At 35.5% G+C, this 24,258-nt stretch overlaps 2 protein-coding genes across 5 annotated transcripts; one reads left to right on the plus strand and one right to left on the minus strand.

The window, feature by feature from the left end:
* Nucleotides 1-331: 331 nt before the first annotated feature.
* Nucleotides 332-7,894, minus strand: LOC128676488 (uncharacterized protein). Of its 3 annotated transcripts, none has more exons than XR_010370103.1 (8): nt 5,145-7,894; nt 4,868-4,930; nt 4,162-4,495; nt 3,146-3,602; nt 2,636-2,790; nt 1,600-1,754; nt 864-1,131; nt 332-620 (listed from the first exon to the last, which is right to left on the minus strand). XR_010370103.1 is itself a non-coding variant. In XM_053756622.2 (8 exons), the coding sequence occupies exons 1-8, from the start codon at nt 7,775-7,777 to the stop codon at nt 470-472; spliced, it is 4,122 nt and encodes a 1,373-aa protein (XP_053612597.1). In that variant the 5' UTR covers nt 7,778-7,893; the 3' UTR covers nt 332-469. The 3 variants fall into 3 exon arrangements, 2 of the variants coding, with proteins under 2 accessions (XP_053612597.1, XP_064292530.1); XM_053756622.2 differs by having other exon boundaries at nt 958-1,131; nt 5,145-7,893; XM_064436460.1 differs by having other exon boundaries at nt 958-1,131; nt 7,694-7,877.
* Nucleotides 7,895-8,754: 860 nt separating this feature from the next.
* Nucleotides 8,755-23,932, plus strand: LOC128676266 (uncharacterized protein). 2 transcript variants are annotated; one of them, XM_053756283.1, is made up of 12 exons: nt 8,755-8,858; nt 8,948-9,116; nt 9,204-9,582; nt 10,245-10,438; nt 10,860-11,033; nt 11,419-11,594; nt 11,968-12,146; nt 13,948-14,122; nt 14,481-14,620; nt 15,159-15,357; nt 16,995-17,114; nt 19,152-23,932. In XM_053756283.1, the coding sequence occupies exons 2-12, from the start codon at nt 8,999-9,001 to the stop codon at nt 19,305-19,307; spliced, it is 2,010 nt and encodes a 669-aa protein (XP_053612258.1). In that variant the 5' UTR covers nt 8,755-8,858; nt 8,948-8,998; the 3' UTR covers nt 19,308-23,932. The 2 variants fall into 2 exon arrangements, with proteins under 2 accessions (XP_053612258.1, XP_064292516.1); XM_064436446.1 differs by lacking the exon at nt 16,995-17,114.
* The last annotated feature ends 326 nt before the right edge of the window (nt 23,933-24,258 follow it).

Below are 24,258 nucleotides of genomic sequence, written 5' to 3' on the forward strand. Positions count from 1 at the left end.
GTATTCCTACAATGTTCATTATAAGACAAGTTCATGTTGAGTTAATTATAATACAAATGCGCAAATTTTGGACATTACATATGAGATGGAAGGCCTAAGTACAACAGTAGACTTCTTTTTTTTTTCTAAATTTTTGACAAGGCTTCAGTGCACTTTATGTGACTATGTCAGCCTCATGGGGATCTCTAATATAAACTTATCTAGCTTCCAAAATGGTTGCCAAGATTTCAATGGATTTAGCCACCTGTGATAATGGACTGCTCAACACTGTTAGTGGACTTCTTGTGGCTGAGAAGATGATGATGGTACGAGACGGAAATTTAAAGGCATACATCAGATTGTTTACTCACAAGTTTATCATAGAAATTTTTGAACAATTTAAATCGACATCTGTACTGTAACATAATAACCAAACTAGTGCAGTGCAATGCCCTGCTGCAACCAAACAATGACACATTAAAAGTTAAACTTATTGAAGCATGTGTTGCCTGGAGTACTCCCAAACAAATATGGCGGCGGTGACGTGCACATTGAGCGATCTAACGACACCTTGTTGAGGGATCTCCACACAGTGGTCCATTAGAGGCAGCAAATCGCAGGGAACACCCTCTTTCTCGTGTCTAAAATAAAGTTTTTTTTTTTTAGTAAATGTAGTTAAGAGAACATGAGTCGTGAAAAAAAAATCCCGCGGGCAATAGCAAAAAAAATTATGAAGCCTCTTGAAATCTTATTTCACAATTACTAATTTTAGTTTCACCACAACTACACGTACATGTAACACTTGTAGTGCTATTTTTCTACCAAAATATGTGTGACGATACGGGGGGTTGAGGCAGACGAAAGGGCAAGCGGTTTCTACATACCTCCGCCCTTTTCCGACATTACGTATGTGTGACTTTATAGCTTGTACAAGTTGACACACAGTATGTTTTTTTATTTATTTGGTCCATGTTTTACCCTAATAATAGCACAGTTTTCTTGGGAAATCTGAATTGGTTCAAAAGACAGCTGGTGGAAGTCTGCTCAGCGGCCACAATGGAGTATCCTTCCAGCTTTTTCTCCTGGATGTACTGCTTGAGCGGCGCTCCAGGGCGCACCTCGGAAACGTTCACCCAGCGCTCGGCCGACACGCTGAAATAATATATAAATACAAATTTAATTCAAAGTTATTAATATTGTACTACAGTTTTTTAGCTATAATACATTGTTTGGCGTCCACATGCTGTCTTTTTTAACCCCCGACGCAAAAAGAGGTGTTGTAAGTTTGACCGCTAAGTGTCTATCTACCTGTCGGTCTGTGTAAGTGGCACCGTAGCTCTTCAATGGGTGAACCAATTTGCATGCGGTTTTTATGGTTTTAATTCTTAACTAGCGATCCTGCCCGGCTTTGCACTTCGCTTCGGAAATAAATTGTCTAAACAGAAGTGAAACCTACATCAACATCTGTTGTGTGGTATATATATAATTTTCCCCATATAAATCGCGTCCGCATCGTGTAAAAGAGAGAGGGAACGCGTGGACGCAATGACATATGCAACGTGTTTTATGTTTCATGGTAGCCCCCCCTGGAATTGATATGATACGATACGATTTAGCTACCTGAGAGCCTGGAACTGCGGGTCCTGCAAATGGCGGAGACTGTCGACGACATACGAGCGGAGCCCGAACACCTCCGCGGTGCGCGCGAGCCCGCCCAGGTTGGGAAGCTTGTCTACCAGCGACGCCACTACTATCAACCAACTCGATGTTTCTTTCTAATTAATTGAGATTTAATTTTTTTATCACAAATTTATCATATACTAGATGTTGCCCGGGGCTTCGCTCCCGTGGGAATTTTGAGATAAAATATAGCCTATGGCAATCTTGGATAATATACCTTTCTAATGGTGAAAGAATTTTTAAAATAGGTTCGGTAGTTTCGGAGATTACCCGCCTTAAACATATAGAAACTCACAAACGCTTGTTTAAAATAACGTTATTGCTGTATAACATTTGTATGAGTCAATATATGTAGGATAATTCTTATAATATTTTACTTTTTTTATCGTATTATTTACATTCTAGGCAGTCACGCCTCGAAGCAAAATGTAAGTAATTAAACTAAAAATTTGGTTTATATATTTAGGGCGATAAATAGCTGCACACTAGCGCCACCAACATCATCACACTAAATAAAGGAATTTATTGCAAAGTATTACAGTTTTCCATTACAGAATGTAGTCACAGTCTACTTTGAAGAGTTTGGTGGCCACCGTTTTCGGTTTAGTAGACTAGATCTTTTGAGTTATATATACTTAGCAAAGGATAAATATAGTAAACAGTTTTATATACATTCCTACTTATCTAAGTGGTTAACGATTTAGGTTCCCTTAGATATATAACTGTATTTCTGTTATACATACATATAGGTATCAATTTTATATACAGTTTGGCAGATTATTTAAATATTTAATGTACTGTTTTGTTGAATAAATAAATAGATAGTTTGCAGTTATATATCATCTTAAACATGACATGGGAATTCCTAAAACCATACTCTTCTATTAACCGTTTGAAAAACACACTTCGAAAGTGTTAAAACGTTCGTAAAATTCTAATTTTTGAAATAAATTCACAGAAAAATACGTTACTTTACCGTTTTATCAATAGCACAGACGTCAACATCGCTCATGCGTTTCCAAGGTACATACTTCTTCTGGATCGAGCCGGTTCCATCAACTGCTTCGACCACTTTCCCTTTGTTCTTTGTATAATCAAATTTGAATATCTCCTCATCAGTAAAATGCCCACCTGCAGTACAAAATATGATTTTTAGTCAATACATTCGACCTGATTATCGCATAGGTCTGTACTACGCACCACTCCAACCCGGCAAGATGACGTTCATTCAAAAGTGAGTTTTAAAGCGTCCTCTTTAGACTTATTTTACATTGACAACAAATTAGCGGATTGCTTTCCTTTTGTTAAATTAAGAAAGTCTGCAGATAACACTTTAGTTCACATTTTTAATGTACGTTATCTGGCTGGGAGGGAGTCAATCTATATTGAACTTTATGATTTTTGACTGAGAGTACAGTATGGTTTGGCGTCGCCGGCAAAGCTACCATCGAAAGTTAGAGTAAAAAAAAAATTGAATAGTTCTTACCATTAGTTGAGCTTTTGATTTTCAAATCATGTCTAATCAATTCCATATAAACTTTGTCATTGTTTATTTCCGTGTAATTTGGTATAAAATGGTAAATAAAACTTGGTTTTAATTCCAATTCTATATCAAAATTTGATATAAAGAAATCCTGTTCCAATTTTGTACAATTTTTGTCTTTAGCACAATTTAGTTTCACTATATTCATCATATAATTAAGCTCAGAGCTATCTTTGAACAAATATAATTGTTTACATATACATTGCGCGTAAAGTCTTACGTTGTACATTGGTCCCATAGTATTACACAGAAGGTGATTTAAAACAAATTCGTACTCTCGTTCTGTGAAGTTGGTTTTACATTTTCGCTTCATGATGTAATAAATAATAATAAATCGGGACGTTATGGGAACTTTCTTTGCATCCAAATGCTCAACGAATTTTTGGTTGATTTCTACTCCCTGTAAAAACGTTTAAAATATATGTTACATCTGTTTCATTACAATATAATAAAAATTATTCATTTTATTATCTTTCACTGAAAAGTAGTTCTTCGCCTGTCATTTCCCACTAGTTACAACTAATCTACGCAACGAATTTCGATGCAATTTTCGCTTTTGTATAAACATAACTTTCGACATGTACTTATAAGACCTACATTTGTTAAATTGACGTCCTTGGAGAAAAGGCCGCGGTGAAGTTTGTTGCGTCGCTTCTTCTACACCTGCGCTTTGGAAGTCGGCAGTAGACTTAGTTTAAGTTTTTTTTTTTGACGTAAATAAGTGATGTATATATCATTCTATATTGAATAAAGAATTTTGAATTTGAACTGTGAGCCAGGTTGATAGTAGCGTAAATGGGAAAGTTTGGTCATATCTGCTTGCTCGTCTCTTTACTAGGTACTTCATTTAAATTTTGTAGGTCAACGTGTGGGATACGTCCTATCATCTGAACTTTAATTAATTCAAGTGGCGCCCAACGTGTAACTGTTTACAACAAATAATAATGTAACAAACATACCTTTCTATAACAAAATAATGCAACAAACCACTCCAAACATATCCTCACGCTGGGTTGATGTGGCAACTTTGCTAATAACTTCACAGCCCAGTCATTTAGAGATTCCCAGTCTAAATCACACTGTAACGAAACTGTGTACAGCAAATGCTGTAGACCAATCAACAGTGTTCTATGAGGCTGAGAGTTACCATGGTATCTCTGCTTGTTTTTAAAAATGAAGTCGATTTTATTAGTTATGTGTGATGTGATTGTCTTGTGTATTTCTGCATGTTTTATCCGTGATAATGTAGATATGGCAGAGTACTGGATTTGGAAGTTGAAATGTGTTGAAGTACTGAAAATAAATAAACATTAATATATATAATTTAAAAAAAAATAGAGTAGAACAAAAATGTTCATAAATGGCACTTAATTTCATAATTAATGAAGAGGTGGGGGTGTAATGGTTAAGACACCTGTGGATCGAAAGGCCCCAGGTTCGAATCCTGCTCGAGCCACATAACCACATGAGTTTGTATACCAATCTAACTCATGTATATTAGTTTTCATCGACCACCACTTGCTTCCGGTGAAGGAAAACATCGTGAGAAAACCAGCACACCCACGACCCTCTGCCATGAGGAATACTATGAAGAAGAATTTCATAATAAAAAAATGAAAATTGGGTAATTAAAAGTTTTTAAGAATCTGTTGTATTAAAACTTACCATTTGCTTGCTGCTTCATATTTGGGATCCTGTAGAATGTTAATCGTCAAATTGTCGGTAATCCTGAAAAAGGAAAACAAATGTTATACTTACAATAGTGGAGAAATAGTTGCAACAATGAATTCTACTTTGGTGATTTATTTGACATTCAGTCTGTACAGTCAACAACATATTAACACATACAAATTCATAGCAAATTCGCCCCTATTACCGAAACATAAAGTCTATGCAAGGTAACATAACATGCAGCTGACTATACCTACTGCAATACCATTACCTTTGATCTTTTCTGGGCACTGGTGAATACATTAGAATCTCACATAAAATGTACACTAAATGACCTCGATCCGTATTTATTTCTAAATTCATAAGTTTTCTAACTAAATAATATAATTGTGTGTTTCTAACTGCAGCATTTTCAATAATTTTGCTACAGTATAATGTTATAGTATTGTTGTGCAGCGGCTGATCTATCAGACATGGCTGCATTATTAAATTTACAAATTCTTCCATACATGGCCCATACTGTTGATTAGACTTCAATTCTTCTATTTCCTTCCACATTCTGTGTACAAACTGTGGTAAATCAAATTTATTATCATTACAAAGTACAGGTAACATTTCATTCACAATTTTCAGAATCCAATACGAACATCCATAGCCACCACATTCTATTACTCTCTCAACAAATTCTAAAACATCTTCACCGTTGACATGTTTCGGATCGTCATTCAAAATATCAAATGTACTTTCGCAAAGTTTCTCATACAATGCATTTACAAGTCTACTGTTTTGTTTATTTACAAAACTGATTTTGAACAAGCGTTGCAGACTAATCATTTCGTGCTTGTAATGTGTTACAAGAATCATATTTTTCCTTAAACTACTGATATTACACAGTCCAAGGAGTATTTTATCCAAATTTGATCTTTCGTCAGTAAATAATAACAAAGATATCTTGTAGAACTGAAGTAGAAGCTCCATCAAATCATTACAATCGATTGTTTCTATTGCTTTTGATATTAAAAATATTTCCTCTAAGTCAAATGTAACATCACTAGATATCAAAGACAAGAGATATTGCAAAATTACTTTCATATCTTGACCCAAAGTCTTATGAAACATTACCATGTTAGCAGACTCTAATGTTTTTGTTTTTGAATACAACAATGCGATGAATAAGGCATCTGAAAAGCATTCTTTCTTATCTGAATATTGTCTATTTACTGTATCTTGTACTTTTCCAACTTTTTCTTTTATTATATCAATGAAATTCGCCATATGCTTTGACTGCTTTTCTAGATGTAAAAATAACATTTCGAAATTATCGTAATTATTGTTAAACTCAGTCAATGACTTTAAAAATCTCAATTGTTCGTTTTCATCGTCCAGACTTCCGTTTATAATTGAGTAAAGTTTTTGTTTAGGTATTTTGACTAGGAATTGTGGCAATATACTTAACAAGTCTTTCCAATTAACAGTATTACAACAGTTCTCTATAAAATAAAATAAATTTATATGATAAGCTTTTCTTAAAAGTACATTATTGCATGGGATCTTTAATATATCATTTATAAGTTGAGTATCAAATTGAACACCTTTCAGATCTAGATCTCCCAACACTTCACTCACATGGAATAATGGCACAGGTGACCACTTTACCAAAGTCAAAGATTTTAAAACATATTCTAATGCTTGTTGGTTTGAGAAGAATTTTCTCATCTTAATTTTCAACTCTTCAAATCCTGTGACATCATCAAATATATTATTATCATTAATGGCTTCCAGCAATGCAACTGCTTCATTCAGTGACTTTAATGTTGTGTCAAGTTTGTACATTACAGTCTTAAGCCTTACTTGTGTGTTATCGTGGCTTAATCCAAGGTTAAACGGGCAATTTAACCAGCATTTTTCAAGATTACCAATCTTTTCAAATAAATGTAGAGACGGCAAAACAATGTTACTCTGTTTCTCCTCCAAACTATCTATTAGTATAAAAAAGTTATCCCATTCATTTTTTAATATTGTCCCATGTTTGCAATTCCAAGAAAATATTTTGATTCCCTCTGTGTGGAGACTGACATCTCTGTTGCCAGTTGTTAAACAGTCTATAGCTCTTTTGCTCAAATATACTGATAGCTTTTTCTTGGTTAAATCATTACTACAAATACCAGACAAAATTATCTTCCAAAACTCCACTTGGTAGACCACTTCAGATTGGTATAAAACTTTTCCGTGTTTATCCGCAACTGGTATGTAATACTGCGAGAGGAAACTAAATATTTTTAATGCTATCTCAATGTTCTCATTAGAATTTTGTTTGATAAAGTTCCAAATAATATCAAGGATATTATAACCTTGCACTCCATGAAATAAATTTGGCACCGTGTTTGTCAAAAAGTGAAGCTTCAATCTATTATTTTTACTGAGTAAAATACTTGATACAGGCATATCTAAAAATGGCAAAGTCAGCTTTTCACTGTTTTTGATCACAGCATCTAGTATTGTGTCACATAATTTTAAGGTTAACAGTAAGGAGTTTTCGTAAGGCGTATTCTCTGATGGCATATTAATATCTGATAGTATTTGTTGCAGCAAATGTTCAGATTTATTCAATATTGAGGTGCCATTGAGGCCCAATACTAGAGTTGTTATTTTATAAATATTTACCTCGTTATCGTGGTTCAATTGATTTATGAGTTTTACGAGAAAAGTGCACTCGTCTTCATTCTCACATTCGGTACCCTCTTGTTGGTTTATCAAATGTTTATATTGTAACAACTGGATCACATTTTTCAAGTGTTTATTTGTATATGTGTCTCTTACCATTATAGATTTCAGCCGGGTGTCTATTAGGTCTTCATCTAAATCTAATAAGTCCATAAAGGAAAGGATGTCTTGAGTATCCATGATAAATAATATTCTTTGAACTTATAAACAAAGATACGAAGCACTTCGGCACCTAACCACACCATTCCAATCATAACATAACCTCACAATCACTCCACTCACATCCATCACAACCAGTGTTGCCACTCGGGAAGTCTAGAGTCATTTATCGATAGACGTAGATATTGATAAATTGAGAAAAATACTATCGATAGCTCAATAGCTACCTATTGATGATAGTATTGCTTTTTCACAATATAGTGTCGATAGCCGGTTTTAGTGCAACACAATCAGTACTATCGATAGTATTGGTTTTTTCAATAGTATTGCACCAAAACAGGTATTGATTAAATCTTTACAATTGATAGGCTTATCGATAGTATGACCTTTTTCCATTGCAACTATCGATAGTGCGGCAGCACTACTCATTGTGGGTTTTGTTTTGACATTTGGAGTGTTAAGTTGATTTTTTTGTTTATTCCCTCGTTTCATTGAGGAGGCAAAGGGTTCTAGACCATACAGCCAAGTCTTTGTTGTGTTAAGTCGACTTTGACAACGACAATATTTTTTTTTGGGACATTTTCCAGTGTGCTTGTTATAATTTATTTTATAGCTATTATAACGTTAAAAACGAGAAATTTTAAAATACAAAAATGCTGTATAAATGTAATTTAAAATGTGTTCAATCAAACCACAGAATACAGATATAGTAAACATTAGATTTGATTGGTTGTATATCTTCAACCTAAAATAGCCCAAATCAGACTGCTATGGCAAAATACGCATTTACTCTGTACAAAAGGGTTTACTTGCATACAAAGTACGTTATAGAATGAGTATGAAACTGGCTTGTTTTTCTAATGTAAGTAATGGTAGTACTGACTCCCAAATAATTGTTGATGCGAGGTATTGTAAATTGCTATGTCTTTCATCTGTAGCCCGACATAGGTATAACGTGTACTTGAAAGTGAGTTAAACACTAACGTAACGTTAAAAAACAAGTTGACAAATTTAGCACAACACTAGGGCAACAACATATCATCTGTCAAAATTTTCAAAGGAAAAAAAAATAAGAAAATTCTCCATTGTAACTTGTAACAGGGTCAGTTTTACTTTCATATTATTATTTAAAATTGTTTTGTTGATTGAAAATTACTGTAAAATGTAACGAATCAAAAATTGTTTTTATAGTTCTCCTCCTCAAGCAAGCAGCTGTAGAATAGGACCGTAGCGTAAGTAACAATGGAAGATAACCCTTCGAGCGATGACGAAGTTAACAAATCTCCAATTAGTCCTAAAATGGGTGGCAAGAAGCTAAAATTGAACGATGGGAGCTCGCAGGAGAGCCTTAAGGATTCAGGTAATCAACGTCTCTAGCTGCCCTTGAATCTGGTGACGTAAAACAAACGTGACGATTGATGTCAAAAATATATTGTTTTTTTTACAGGTTCAAGTAAACCGGAGAAAGATGAGAACGTAGACAGTGGGGTATCTGCTGATAAGTCTGAAAGCACGAGTAGTGACGACAGAGTTAATGGGGCTGTGGAAGGGCCTTCGAACGAAGTAGTTAATGTTGCGCCATCAAGCAGTAACGTCCGTGCAATACTTCTTAATATTAGACGCCCGAAAAGAGGGAGGAATTATAGGAAACGAAAAACTCCAGGGAGAGATTCAGATAGTAATGACTCGTCAAGGGATTCTGATGATCTGTCTGTGGAGGAAACTGTCCTGAATGTGAGACAGGATACTAGTAATTCTGAAGGAGATAATGAAGACTTCCACAGATATCTTAGTGGTTCAGTATCTGAATTGTCCCCAAGTGGTGGGTGAGTACCATTCCTAATTTTGACATACCTATCAGAGGTGAAATTTTTTAAATTATTTTTTTTCTATTGTATTTAGTTCCTAGCCATATTGGTTTTTATATTTGAAAAATTCATTATTTTGTTTTAAGTTAATATTTTCAAATAGAATCACATTATGGAGAATTGTTGTGGTAAAAATTGTATAACAACTGTCAATCATTTCACAAGGAAACTATATAACAAATATTTGTGAATGATATTCCTATTTAATAGATAAATTGTCTATTTTGTTATGATTTACTGAGTGGGTAGTGCCCAAAAGATTGTTAGGAGCAATAGATAAGTTAAAATAAATATGAAATTAATATTTTATCTGATGTGACTTCATCATTGGTTGACATTGTTAAAAATAGATTCATATCTATTAATTTTAAAGTAAAGTAAAATAATATATACATGTGTGAAATTTGTTTTCTTGTTTGATTCCAATGTAGATTTTTCAGTTTGGAACAGTTTCTGCGGTTATTCATTACCCATTATTTAGTCAATGTTTTTCATATAAATTAATTCATGATGAGTTTTTTTTTTACTTTGAACTTTAAAAAAAATACATTATATATTAATTTCCCCTCTTTTTTTATTTTTATTGTTTTTCCTAGTAATAAAAGCTTTTTTTTTTACAGGAGCTCCCCATCCAGCTCAGAAAGCAATGATAGTTATAACACTGACGGCACAGATGACATTGTCAGGCAATCGGATGACACTGACAGTGACAACCTCGTGTGGTCCCGGTTCGAAGATGGAAACAATGATGAGAATAATGAATCCAATATTGTTTTGAAGGAAAGACCCAAACACACATACCAGATATGTAGAGGTATTGTTTTTGTTAAACTATAGACATGGAAAGAGAGTGGGGAAATTTTTCATACTTTTTGAAAATGGACAACCAATTTTAAATTTGCTGCATTGTTATAGTCTATGATTATTATAATGATTCTAAATATATAATTTTTCTCTAGATCATACATATTTTTTTACAATTCTATCACGAATTCAGTACTTTTTCGCGAAAGACACATGCGCGAAAGACGCTTGCGGGAATCCTTTTGCGCGAAAAGACACTTGCACGCAAAGACACTTATATTCTCAGCTAATAGATTTGGTTTAGTGCAACGAGAGTTTGGTACTCTTGATAATTAATACATATTGATGATTTAAAGGTGTCTTGCACGCAAATGTCTTTCGCGCAAATGATGTATAAAAAGTATGATTGATGCTGATTCTATTTTGTACAGAAATAATAAACCGCGAGATGGGCCTGTCATTTCCGTGTGGCAAAACGGGAAAATACGATGTGATGTTTGAGAAAAGGTTCTACGGCTCACTGCACTCTATATACAGGCTGGACAAACTTCACCATCTTAATGAACATAGAGGATGTGTTAATTCAATAAATTTTCACCCGGAAGGTATGTAATTAATTAATAAATATTTTTCTATAGATCTAAATAGGAAAACAGGCGGTGTACCTGATGGGAAGTGGTCACCGCATCCTATGAACACTTGCAATACAAGCTATTCTATATAAATAAATTACAAATGGCCAACTGTTGGGTTTGCTCCTTCTGTCAGGACCGATATAAGTCGCTAGTTTACATGAAGTGTGAATTCGCCGTAGAAATTTTCCCATTGGCAGCTAAACAGTGTTAACCAAGGAGGGTTAGTCAGGCAAGCTGTAAAATCATAGCCGAATTTTCAAAATTTCTCAGGTTTTATTCTGTATGTTGCCTGGTCCTGAATGGAAATGGTATCTCGCGAAAATAAGATAGAATTTAAAGACGCACAATTTTCCAGGCCACCTCCTAGCATCAGGGTCGGACGACACACAAGTAATAGTATGGGACTGGGCGCGGAATATCGCCTTGCAGTCGATCAAGACGGGACACAAGTCCAACGTGTTCCAAAGCAAGTTCCTATATCTTAACGCGGAGAGCCAGATCAACATCGTCACTTGTGCTAGGGATGGCCAGGTAATAAACTGATTTAGCTGTTCTCCATGGAAATTTCTCTTTTAAATTTCTTTATTCAAGTCAGGATGATACACATCACTTGTAGCTAGATCCAAAAAACTAGTAACGATGCTTTGTTTGTTCAATGTACCTCACACATTTATTATACGTACATAAGTACCACAATTATTTAGACAGAAAATTATATTCTATAGAATCGAATCTGGGACCTCCAGTGTAGCAGACAGGTATGATGACCATTAGGCCACGGAGGTCGTCATTTTGTTGATTTGAATTTGAATGCTATTAATTTGAATTTAATTTACAATGTTGGATCTAATCCTTAATTGGTCGATATTATTATTTTACACGAATTTGTAAAATAATTGTGAAGGTCCGCCTCGTGCAATGCCCGCCGAGCGGCGGCCCAGCCGCGTCGCGCCGCCGCCTGACGTCGCACGCGCGCGCGGCGCACAAGCTGCACGTGAGCGCGTGCGAGCCGCACGTCGTGCTGTCCGCGGCCGAGGACGGGCTCGTCATGCAGTGCGACGTCAGGGAAGACCATCCCACCAGGTCACTTGTGCGATTCCCTATTTTATGCCCGTCCCGGCTTCGCTATAAATCTTTCTCAGAAATCACCCTATATAGATAATCAAACTTAATTCAAATAATCGAAGTTCAGGATTCGAACCATCAACAGTAACAACGTGAATTCAATGGTGTTTACCGCTGAGCTGTCTACTCATCGAAATTTTGAGTTTTACCTATTCGTTATTTCTTTTCACACTCATTTAACTAGAGTTTAGTACTTTTGCGCGCAGACACATGCGCAAAAGAAACTTGCGCGTAAACAATGTTGCGTTGTATTGTATTGTAAACCGAATCTGTTAAGTAAATAGCTGAGAACATAAGAAGATAAGGCAATTTTTTTTCAAATTTATCTTGCCATAAAACTCCCCTTTTTATTATCTCAGTGGATAGATACGTCCAAGGAGAGCAACGTTTGTACGTAACATTTTTTCAGAAAGTCATCCTTTGACCACTTTTTTGCCTTTCGCGCACAAGTCTGCGCGCATGAGTCTTGCGCGCAAATGTCTTGCGCGCATATGCCTTTCGCGCATGAGTCTGCGCGCAAGTCTTTGAGCGTATGTGTCTTTGCGCGCATATGTCTTTCGCGCATGTGTCTTTCACCCAATTTTTTTCGCGCATGTGTCCTGATACGATTTATAGGGAACCTTCTATTTTAATTGCGTGTGTCACCCCAGTGTTTCTGGCGTCCATAGGCTGTGGTGACCACTTAACATCAGGTGTTGCGTGGCTTGAGGACACACATACGACGTAGAAGACAAATCAAAGGTTATTTAAATTGGGAAATAAAATTAGGTTTCACTAATAGACAGTGTCATTCGTGATACTTAAACCTCCCGGTTTAAGTGTTTGATTTATTATGTATTGTGGACTGTCTTGATTTAAAACAATTTTTCTTCTTGATTTTCCTTCTTATGAGTACTGATTTACAAAGCGAACTGAACTGCACTGAACTCTGCAACTGACCCTCGCGGGGCCCTAACTTTATTATATGAAATTTTTACACATGACATCATACACCAGTATTGATATGAGTAACGACTAGGGGTGGGGGTAGGGGGGTATGACGTAAACAGCTAGTTGTCCGCTTCATTATGTTTTTACCCGAGCGACGCCGGGACGGGCAACTAGTTGATGATAAACATGAATAGGATGTCATCCAAGTGATGGTACCAATAATTATACATTTTCAGCTTATTCATGTAAAAGTTTGTGATGTTAGAAGTTTACCAGGATACTAGCTTTTACCCGCGGCTTCGCCCGCATAAATTTATTAATTTACCACGGAAATAGTTATTTTCTTCGTACTTCAAATTACATGTATACAAAAGATGGTAGAGTAGTTTCAAGATGGTAGAGCGTAAACTGGTGCCAAACTTTATTTCGCATTTATAATCTTAGTTATTATTAGCTTTTGCCTGCGGCTTCGCCCGCGTGAATTTCATAGAAAAATCTCGGTCATTCTTTTGAAAAATCTGAAATACGTTATTCATTTGTTGTAAACAACTAAAATCCAAATTTTCAAGTCACTAACTTCAACGGTGTAGAGCTTTCATATGAAAGTTTCTCACCCTTTTCACCCCCTTCGGGGTATAATTTCCAGAAATCCTCTCTTGTTGCTCACCTACACTTCCCAGAACCATGCCAAATTCCAGCTTCCTACGCCCAGTAGTTTTGTCTGTCAGTCAGTCAGTCAGTCAGTCAGTAACGCAAGAGTTTTATACATACAGATTTGTCACGTAGGTCACAACTTAGTTTAAAACATTAAAGCGATGATGTCCGTCAGGCTGTTTCAAGTGCGCGACCAGAAGCACACGATCCCGCTGTACAGCGTGAGCGGGCACCCGCTGCAGCCGCGGGAGCTGGCGGTGGCCGGCCGGGACAAGTTTGTGCGCGTCTACGACCGCCGGAAGTCCACCAAACCGCTGCTCATGTACTGCCCCGCCACTTTCCTGCACCAGGTGACAACCAATTGCAGCTTCTCTTCACAGCGACAACTGTATTTCAAAGAATCTTCTTTGTAAAAGATTTTTTATGGATTGTGTGGATGCGTAGCTACGTGCAAATGCATGTTCGTGCACTGCCCCGGCACTTTCCTACATCAAAGGGTACGTCTACCTATGTTTGAATGGGAGCCTTAACTATGTGTATACCAACTTTCTTCAAAATCGGTCCAGCAGTATAGCCGTGAAAGCGGAACAGACAGACTTTCGCATTTATGATGTTAGTATGCATATGTTGGCCGTAATGCATACATAATTTATTAAAGTACCTACGTCAAAGTTGCACGTACTCAACAATCTGCTGTATATCTTCCAGAACGGTCAGAAGAAGGCCGCGCGCTACGCAATGATGCATATGACGTGTGCTGTTTACAACCACGACGGATCAGAGATACTCGGCTCGTACAACGACGAGGATATATACCTATTCGATACCAAGAAGGATGTTTACGACAAGTGAGTATTGGTTTTACAACATATTAGTTTATTGCTTTAATTTCAAGCTAAATCTGTATACGAAAAAAATCATTGTGCCAGCTGCTTCTTCCGCGCAGATTGTAAAATTCGATCAAGGGAATACGGCTATGGAACTGGGCTAACAAAATTCGGCTATGGAACTGGGCTAACAAAATTCATGTCGATTCGGATGTTCACTGAGTTTTATTCAATTGACATATAAGTAAAAGTGTGCCATATTGAATTATGACATAAATAAATAAATATTAATCTATTAGGACAAATTACACAAATTGAGCTAGCCGCAAAGTAAGTTTTAATTTTTGTGTCATGGGATACTAACTCAACGATACTATATTTTATAACAAATACATATATAGATAAACATCCAAGACTCCGGACCTTGGATGTTTATCAATCAGAAAAAGATCATTTTCCATCATGACCCGACCGGGGATCGAACCCGGGACCTCCCGGTTCAGAGGCAAAACAACAATAAAAGCATGTATCAAAAATATAATTTAGTATTTCTTTCCAGAGAAGACACGAGTGGTATCAAGGACGGTTACACGCATCGCTACAGCGGCCACAGAAACAGTGCTACCTTCAAAGGAGTTGCCTTCTTCGGACCCAACAGCGAATATGTGGTGTCCGGATCAGATTGCTCGTATATCTACATATGGGATAAGAAGAGTGAAGCTATAGTCCAATGGTTGAAAGGAGATGAAAACGGAGTGGTATGTATATTGTATTATTGATACGGATACGGCCGTGGGCCGGGTCGTGAGGTTCCCTCTATTATGGTTGAGCTACGCGATGGCTGTCCCATGCGTCAACTCGTGAACGGGTGCTGCCAGAGGGAACTGGTCATCTCGTTTCTCATATATTTTCATGTAAGTTAATTGTATATATATATATATATATATATATATATATATATATATATATATATATATATATATATATATATATATATATATATATATATATATATATATAATCAGCACTCGGATCACAATAATAACCTATTTTGATATACCTTGATGATGGGGACCACCACTGTTCAATTGAGTTTCTTTCGCCATTTCTTCTCAACAGTGGTCGTTCCGAAATGCCAGTAGTTTGTAACTTGTGAGAAATAACTATAAATATAAAAAATTGACGAGAAAAAGTGCCTGTGAAGGTCTAATTTCTGAATAAATGATTTGAATTTGAAAGTTAGTTGTTTATGCCATGTCACTCTCCGCTCTATTTTGCATCTACACAAAAAAATGCAGTGAGTTGCACTTAAATAGTAGGTAACTTACCAAACACGCTATAGCTACATTAAATATTACGTTTATGAGGATAAATAGATAGATAGATCTTTATTGCATCATACACAAAGGAGTTATAAGTTACAACAAGATATTCATACATAATGAGTGCAAAGGCGGACTTATCCGTAATGCAATTTCTTCCAGCCAACCTTTGGATGAGTTCTTAATAAAAGTTGTTACAAAATTTTAGTTTTTTTACGATGGTTGAGTTTGTATTTATAATTTAATATTTTTGAAAATTGTCTTTAAATGATCGCCTAATGATCCAGCTCGATGGTTACAGTCTATGAATTATCATAATGAACCTAAATATATCTATTTTATCTAGATCCTACAGAAATGAGAAAGTTTGTGAGGTTGTGAACTTCCGCAAAAACACTAACGCACAAACAAACGCCTAAACACAGTAGATATTGCGTGAGTAGCAGAGAGAGAGAGAGTAGCATAATACGCAAAATCGCAAAATCTACTGGACGGATTGTTATGAAATTTGGTAGACGGGTAGAACATAACCTAGAATAACATATAGGGTACTTTCATCCCGAAATTCCGAATATAAATTTGCATACCCGTGGACGGTGAAACATGTAGAATTAAGTTTAACACCACATTGTAAAAAAATGTAAACTCATGTTCTTGCAAATAAATTAACTTTGTCTTTATTCCCACGGGAGCTGCGCCCCTACGCCCTATATATTTTTGACAATAGTGTGACGTGGAAGCGGTGGTGGCGTAATGGTTAAGACGCCCGCCTGTGGATCAAAAGGTCCCAGGTTCGAATCCTATTACTCGTGCCACATGAGTTTGTATACAAATCTGACTCATGTATGTTTTCATCGACCACCATTTGCTTCCGGTGAAGGAAAACACCGTGAGGAAACCTGTACACTGGTCGATTATTAACTTGTGTGTGAAATGGAGAAGGCAATGGCAAACCACTCCATTACTAATGCCAAGAAAGTTGTTGTGTGTGTTTAATTCCACGTAATGAGCACGACCCTCAGCCATGAGGAATACGAGTATGAAGAGTGACGTTGTCAACTGGCGTGTTGCAGGTGAACTGCGTAGAGGGTCACCCGCGCTGCCCCGTGCTGGCCAGCAGCGGGCTGGACCGCGACGTGAAGCTGTGGTGGCCGCGCCGCGCCGCCGACCCGCAACACGACGGGTTGGAGAAGGTATGGCGGCACCGCGTCAATCTCTCTGCTAAACCCGAATGGAGATGATTTTTAAAATGTCAACCCCCAATATAGTCGTTTGGGGGTTATTTATTTAACAATTTATGTACACAAAAAACTTCCAATATAAATTTCATTATAAAAATGAATACAAGGTTGCTACTTATTTCAAATGAAATCTCTTCCAGTAGATTTGGGGTTTTTGATTTTAGAAAAAAAAAATGCCTGTATTTGTACGAGGGTCTTCAACTAGGTCCTTACATATGAAAATGGCGTTTTGTTGTACTGGCCACTTTAATCACGAATTTCTCCTCTTTGGTTAGGAATTCCGAATTCAAATTTATACAGCAATTTACACATTTATTTGTGTTTCGTTAACCGTCATTAATTTGTTTTTTTTTTCTTCTGATTTTTCTGTTTGCGTCACTCAGTTTACATAATTGAAAACTTGAAATATCGCGTTATTTACGAGTACGAGTTCCACCGTGGCACCAGTGCTGCGGAAACGGCTGGAAGGGTTAATGATGTGTATGGCGGTCGTGTCGCAAAAGAAAACACAGTGCGTTTTTGGTTCCATCGTTTTCGTTCTGGAAATTTCGACCTGCAGAAGAAGCCCCGTGGACGGCCGGAGACCCTAGTTGATAATGAAGAATTGAATGCTAATGTAGAAGCGGATCCATCGCAAACCACGTCCGAGTTATCTTCAGGCTTCGTTGTTAGTGATAAAACTATTTTAATCCACTTGAAGCAAATTGGGAAGATTAAGAATCTTGAAAGGTGGGTACCTCACGAATTGAGTGAAGCAAACCGGCAAACGCGTGTCGACTGCTGCGTTACATTATCTAACCGGCACAATAATGAAGGGTTTTTAAATGAAACCTGTGATGAAAAGTGGATTCTCTGCTCCAACAGATTACTACTTTTTTCGAAATTTGGATAACTTCTTCCAAGGGAAATATTTAACTACGGTAGGGCATTCCAAACTGCCTTCAAAGATTTTATTGATTCCCGTCCGAATGGTTTTTTTAGTAAAGGGATCAATGAACTACCTATGAGAAGGCAAAAGTGCATAGATAATAATGGTTCTTACTTTGATTAAATAAATATATTATATTAAAAAATATTCGACTTTTTGTTCCTCTTATACCAAACGCCAATTTCATATGTAAGGACCTAATATAATAAAGCCTCTTTATTTTCCATAAATATTTATATCTTGTTCTAAAAAAAATCATAAACTAAGATTTATAGAAACCCCTCTAAAAATATAGGCCTCCTCCATTTACTTCCTTTTTCGTCTTTAGCTATATATGCATACCAAATTTCATTAAATTGGGTCCAGTGGTATAGCCGTGAAAGCGGAACAGATTCGAACCTGGGACGTTTCGATTTACAGGCTCGCGTTTTAACCATTACACCAATACTGTTTGAATTGATCGATATCGATACTACTATCTTCATGCATGCATCTTGTCCATAACCAATGTCTAGATATAATTTCATATATGTTTGATTGTTATATAATATACTAGCGGGTCGTCCCGGCCTCGCTCGGGTAATACCATAATAAATTATTAATACCTAAACCTTCGTCAGAAATCACACTATTTATTTTTAAATCGCATCAAAATCCGTTGCGTAGTTTTAAGTATCTAAGCATACATAGGGACAGACTTCGTGTTTTATACTGTGTAGTGATTCTATTCTTTTAAATCGTGTTGCGCGCATTTCATTCTTGGTTTTTCAACCAACAATTTTACTATTTAAGCCTAACATATTATGTCGTTAAAGGGTGAATTTCTCGACTATTTGAATGCGATGGGCGTTACCGTTTCATTAGTGTCGCACATTTTCTTAATAAATAATCTTTTTTTTAAAGTAAACATTTAAAAAATTAACATTGTACCGGCACTTTACTTATTTTTAAAATAGGATAATCAAATGTATTACTGTGTAGCGTATGGTATGTACAATTTCATAAACACTAATGGAATTCAGTGTGGCAATGAATAAAATTATAACATTTTATAATTCCAGCAAGTCCGCGAGAACAGTTCCAAAGTCCGCAGCACGTTGTTCCACGACTTCCTGCCGACGCTGTACTCGGCCTGGCGCGGCCGCGCCTCGCCCGCCGCTGACGGCGACGGCGACGGCGACTTCCAGGCTGACGGCAACGTCTGCACCGCCTTCTAGGCCCTGACACCTCTATTGGAAACATAATTAACACTAACCCGGATTTGAATAGTGTTCGGTTGTTGCGAAACGTCCGCATCGCCTTCTATCACATTCTATGTCTGTTAGAAACAATAATTAGAACATCCGGATATGAAGTGTTCAATTGTTTCGTCTTCTAGAACCTTCTACGTCTGTTAGAATGACAATTAAGACCATCTGAGAGTGTGAATAGTGTTCAATTTTGGGTCGAATGTCTATTTAATAACGGTAAATGAGCAAATTCAATTGTTTGAATAATTAAGACCATCCGGATATGATTAGTGTTAAAGGTCTAGAAAATAACAGTAACTATGTATACATAACAATTGAACTTGCACAGTTCAATTGTTATGTATACACTCGTCCGGTGAAGAAATTAGAAGTGATCACTCGGATAGATTTATTTGTGCCGCTGTGTATTTCAAGTCCCTCTATAAATCCAAATATCACATAATTGTGTGTAATATATTATTTAAAATAAATAAAAATGATGTCATAATTATCTATATGCTGAATAAAAAATCAAATGTTATATAAAAAGGTATTGTTTCATGTAAATTTTGAGATAAAAAAAATCAAATCTTTTTTGAGTCATTGAAATCAAAGGTAGTGCAGATTTTAATGAAAATAAGTGAACTCTTTTCTAGAACATAGGTTTGTGGAACTTTAAGAACTTGCCATTAATTTTTTTGTCAAACGCCATTACATCTTAAAGCGTCCACAACCAAAACTATTTGTTGTTTGCTCTAAAAGTCAAAAGTCTACTACAATTGTGACGACTAAATGAAAACAAATAAGTTTTTAAAAGCAGATAGGTTAAACTGGCCATAATGGGCGCATAAAAATATATATATATATATTCAATTCAGAAAACACCACGTTAATACAAAAGAATCCAATTTCGTCGTTAGCAACATAGGCTATGAAATTAACGGGTTTCTTAGAAATATTCAGATTATCGTTGGTTGGCCGTTCAAAATGCATTCAAGGCATTCAGAATGAGTGTTTGTGACGAACAATATAAGATAAAACAGGGATCAATGTTATCAGAATTACTATTGGTAAATAAAAACTATGAAAGCCCATTCATTTGTACACTTCTTGGGAGTCATATAAAAAGGTTTTCTTTTGTTTGAAGGAAAACAATTGAGATTTCGACATAAAAGCTTATATTGAGGTAACTAAATAAGTCAATGTAGAAAAATTGAGAAACTATAGGCTGGATATACAAAAAAATTTGCCTGAACCATACAATACTTTGCGAAAAGGATAATACAGAAAGGTGCTACATAATTTTGAGAACGTTCATAAAATGTCATTATAATTTATTATTTTAGATCTTGGATTCATGCAAAAATTTAACCTGCGATATACCTAGTGTGTGGAGAATTTAGCTTTTAATGCCACGGGCCATTAATACTGTCTATGGCGTTTGAACAGAACATGATAGTCTAGTGAAATCATTGTTATTACAGAATAAGTACTAAGTTGAGTCAATTTTATTGAAAATCCGCCAAATAAACTTATGTTGAAATACAAAAATAAAAATTAACTTCACAAAAAAACATATTTCAGTTTAAATTTTTACTACCATCGACTTTTACAGAACGATTCCAAAGCAACTCAGTTCAATTTAGGCACCTGCAATAAATCGCATTCATAATAAAAATTAGGTCAATGGCACGAATTTGCGATGCAGTTCAGTTTAGGTCGTAAAGTGGATCGCGGTAAGAGATGGTGGTAAGCCCCCAGAAGTAAAATATTTTCTTGTATTTCGATATCATTTGGTGTATTTTTAAAAAATATTATTGACTGAATGTTACATGTTGGCAGTATCAGAAAATTCTTTTGGCCAAACAATATTTACAGTTTTGAAAATTTCTTATGACATATTAATCTGTCGAATTCGGAATTTCAAAATGCTTTTTCCTAGATAAAATCGTTATAATGTTAATCTATGTTCTTCGTATTCCTAACTTTAAGCTTAGTTGAGAAAAATCAAACTCACTTTCGCGTTTATATTCAACCGTTACTTTCATAAAAATACGTACGTAATAGTATCAATTGATTATAGAAATAAAATTGGTCATTTAGCATAACCTTTTCGCCGCGATACCTTATCTATACTACTATTATGAAAAGGTAAACGTTTGTGAGTTTGTATGTTTGAGGCGGGTAATCTCCGAAACTGCCGAACCTATTTCAAAAAATTTTTCACCATTAGAAAGGTACATTATCCAAGATTGCTTTATTTGTTTATTTAGATAGGCTTTATTTTATCTCAAAATTCCCACGGGAACAAATAGTTTTGGAGATTATCTGCCTTAAACATACAAACTCACAAACGCTTACCTCTTTATAATAATAATAGAGATTAGTTTAGCTATATTATGTGCATTGCTTTCTGTAAAAAAATCAATGTATCCAAATACATTGCTGCTTAGGTCCGTGCAGGGTAACTTAATGCGATTGGCTCCCTTATTTTATTATGCTTTTATATTCGAAACCAGCGACTGTAAAGTGATGTAAGTTATTGTTTGAAGAATTAAATAGTATATTAGAAAAGTTTATGTAACGTCTACTTATATATTTTAATATTATAATTGGTAATTGTGTTATACCTACTGAAGATAAAACTTTTTAAAACACGAGGTTTTTGTAATATTACAAATAATAACCAGAACACTATTGGAATTTATACTGTTCTACGATGATGTCAAATAAAAAAATATTAAAAATGTTTCGTTTGTTAAATAGTTAGTTATTAATTAAGCGAATTCAATGTGATAGCTGAATAACGCGTTTTGTTACATTTTTTTTGTGTTCTTCAAGAACAGGAGTACTATTTTGAAATGCATGATTTGTCAAAGTTTCGAACTCGAGCATTTCAAAAATAGCACCCCAGGACATATGCGTTTTCAATTTAACATTATATGTGTATTTTTGTTAATAATTAAAAGGAGGCTTGATTATTCTTGACATTTAATTTCCTTTCATCACATGAAATTGATATCGCTTGCTCTCGTATCAAACTTTCCATGAGGTTTGAATTAAAATTATTATTTGATAAATATACCAACATGTAGTTAGTAAAGATTTTAAAAATGTAGAATAGTACTGTAAATGTTACTTTAGCGCGTATATATTTTGCTCATTTATTTATTGAAAATTTGTTTTAGCTGTAATATTTGCTTATACTATTATTAATTATTGCTGGAGCATATACATCAGCAGGATGGCAGAACATTAAACTGGTAATCTTAACATTTTTACCTTTTTTTTTATCACTCATGTTAAAACTACGTGAAACGTGAACTATTATTTGCAAAATACGGTATTAGCTCTAGCTAGCAAAATAACATATCAGTGAGAGTTGGTTTATATCGGAATAAAATACAGGAATACGCTAGAAAGAACTGCACATACTTCCTGACCACGAACAATATTTCTCACTAGTGACACACTTGATTAATTTAAAATTTTCCTGCCAGAACAATGTTACTCCAGCAGAAATAGTAAAAACTACAACAGGCACCAATTTCTTATGCCGGGCACATACATAGCTGATGAGGCACTAATTATACGTTCCACTCATACTGTAGGAGATACTTTCTAGCTGGAGTAACGTACACTAGAAATTTAGCTTCCAAAACAACCTAATCCGAAAGGCCATGGTGGGAATGTGTTATTCGCACGAATTTTAATCCCGCCTTGTGTAAAACATACAGGATCTTTTAAAAATAGTATATGCTTTCAAATTGGTAATAAAAACTTTAAATATGATGGTGGTATTTAATTAGTGTAAGTTCACAGATTCGAGCTGACGGAACAGTTTGTTTAATAATTATGTATATAACGACACTTCTCACTGCAACTGCTATATAGGGTAATTTTTGAAATAACATTAAAAATTTCCACAGCAGTTTTGGATGACGGAACTATTTTTCCAGCACGCAGCAATTTTTAAACTCATCCTTACATAGGTCTGATCAGCTGATGGGACTTGTACGGAAAGTCGATTAGATTTTTGATTCACAATATATTTTTTTGTGCTAGCGGTAACGTATGTACTGAGCATATTGTAAAACGCCTGCGTACTCAACTTTCTTAAAATGCTCAAAGCCTCATTGCATTGTATAATGAACTGATATTTTGTTAGTTAATGTTGTTCCATATCAATCAAGTTGTGATTTGAATTGTCACAAGGCACTATTTCGATAGCCATCTATGACCCTGTCACGACCACGAAAGGTATGCTTCAGAAGCGGCGTTACAACAGCAACGTGGCCGATCTGTTATTGATAGTTCCACAAGTGCCGCGGGACTTCTTTCGTGGCGTGGTCTCTTTACATTTATTGTCCTTTACACCACGAAATTGGGCATAAACATTGCTTCTGAGGTTAAAAATTATTAAAAAAATACATATTTTTTAATTGACGAAGTTGAGGGAAAATGTTACGCGTTATTATGTATAATGTCACAACCAGGTTGAATCATTTGTGTCTCCAATAACTGCAAATCACCATACATCAAAATAAATGTGGACGTGTAAACACGTGTAAAATCAGTTCCAACAATGTAAATAAATGATTTTGAAAAATAAATTACTCATGTTTTTATTAACAACCTCATTTATGTAAAAATGAGTTTGATTTTAGTATTTAAATATTGTACGAAAGAAATACGCAGGTCCTTTGTTGAACATTCGATGACCACTACACTGGACCTATTGTGAGGAAATTTGCCAAAAAGATAGACTCACAAAAGTAAGTATCGCAGAAGTCGTGCCGACCGCCTGGTAGATAAACCTACTACCTAATTACCAAGGTTCCTAAACTGCATTTCATTGTACATAAAACCGCGGCTGCTTGCTATCTTATCAAAATGTTGTCTCATTTTAATTGTGTATTAATTGTAATTAATTAGATTT

This window comes from Plodia interpunctella, chromosome 16 (assembly GCF_027563975.2).
Source record: "Plodia interpunctella isolate USDA-ARS_2022_Savannah chromosome 16, ilPloInte3.2, whole genome shotgun sequence".
NCBI lineage: Eukaryota > Metazoa > Arthropoda > Insecta > Lepidoptera > Pyralidae > Plodia > Plodia interpunctella.

What these genes read in the sequence shown, in the direction of transcription:
- LOC128676266 (XM_053756283.1), top strand. Translation starts at nt 8,999, where the DNA reads ATGGAAGATAACCCTTCGAGCGATGACGAAGTTAACAAATCTCCAATT. An exon ending in CACATACCAGATATGTAGAG is followed by an intron (nt 10,439 to 10,859) that starts GTATTGTTTTTG and finishes TATTTTGTACAG; the next exon opens with AAATAATAAACCGCGAGATG. An exon ending in AGGGAAGACCATCCCACCAG is followed by an intron (nt 12,147 to 13,947) that starts GTCACTTGTGCG and finishes GATGTCCGTCAG; the next exon opens with GCTGTTTCAAGTGCGCGACC.
- LOC128676488 (XM_053756622.2), bottom strand. Translation starts at nt 7,777, where the DNA reads ATGGATACTCAAGACATCCTTTCCTTTATGGACTTATTAGATTTAGAT. An exon ending in AATCAAAAGCTCAACTAATG is followed by an intron (nt 2,791 to 3,145) that starts GTAAGAACTATT and finishes TTTGTACTGCAG; the next exon opens with GTGGGCATTTTACTGATGAG. An exon ending in TCTGTGCTATTGATAAAACG is followed by an intron (nt 1,755 to 2,635) that starts GTAAAGTAACGT and finishes TCAATTAATTAG; the next exon opens with AAAGAAACATCGAGTTGGTT.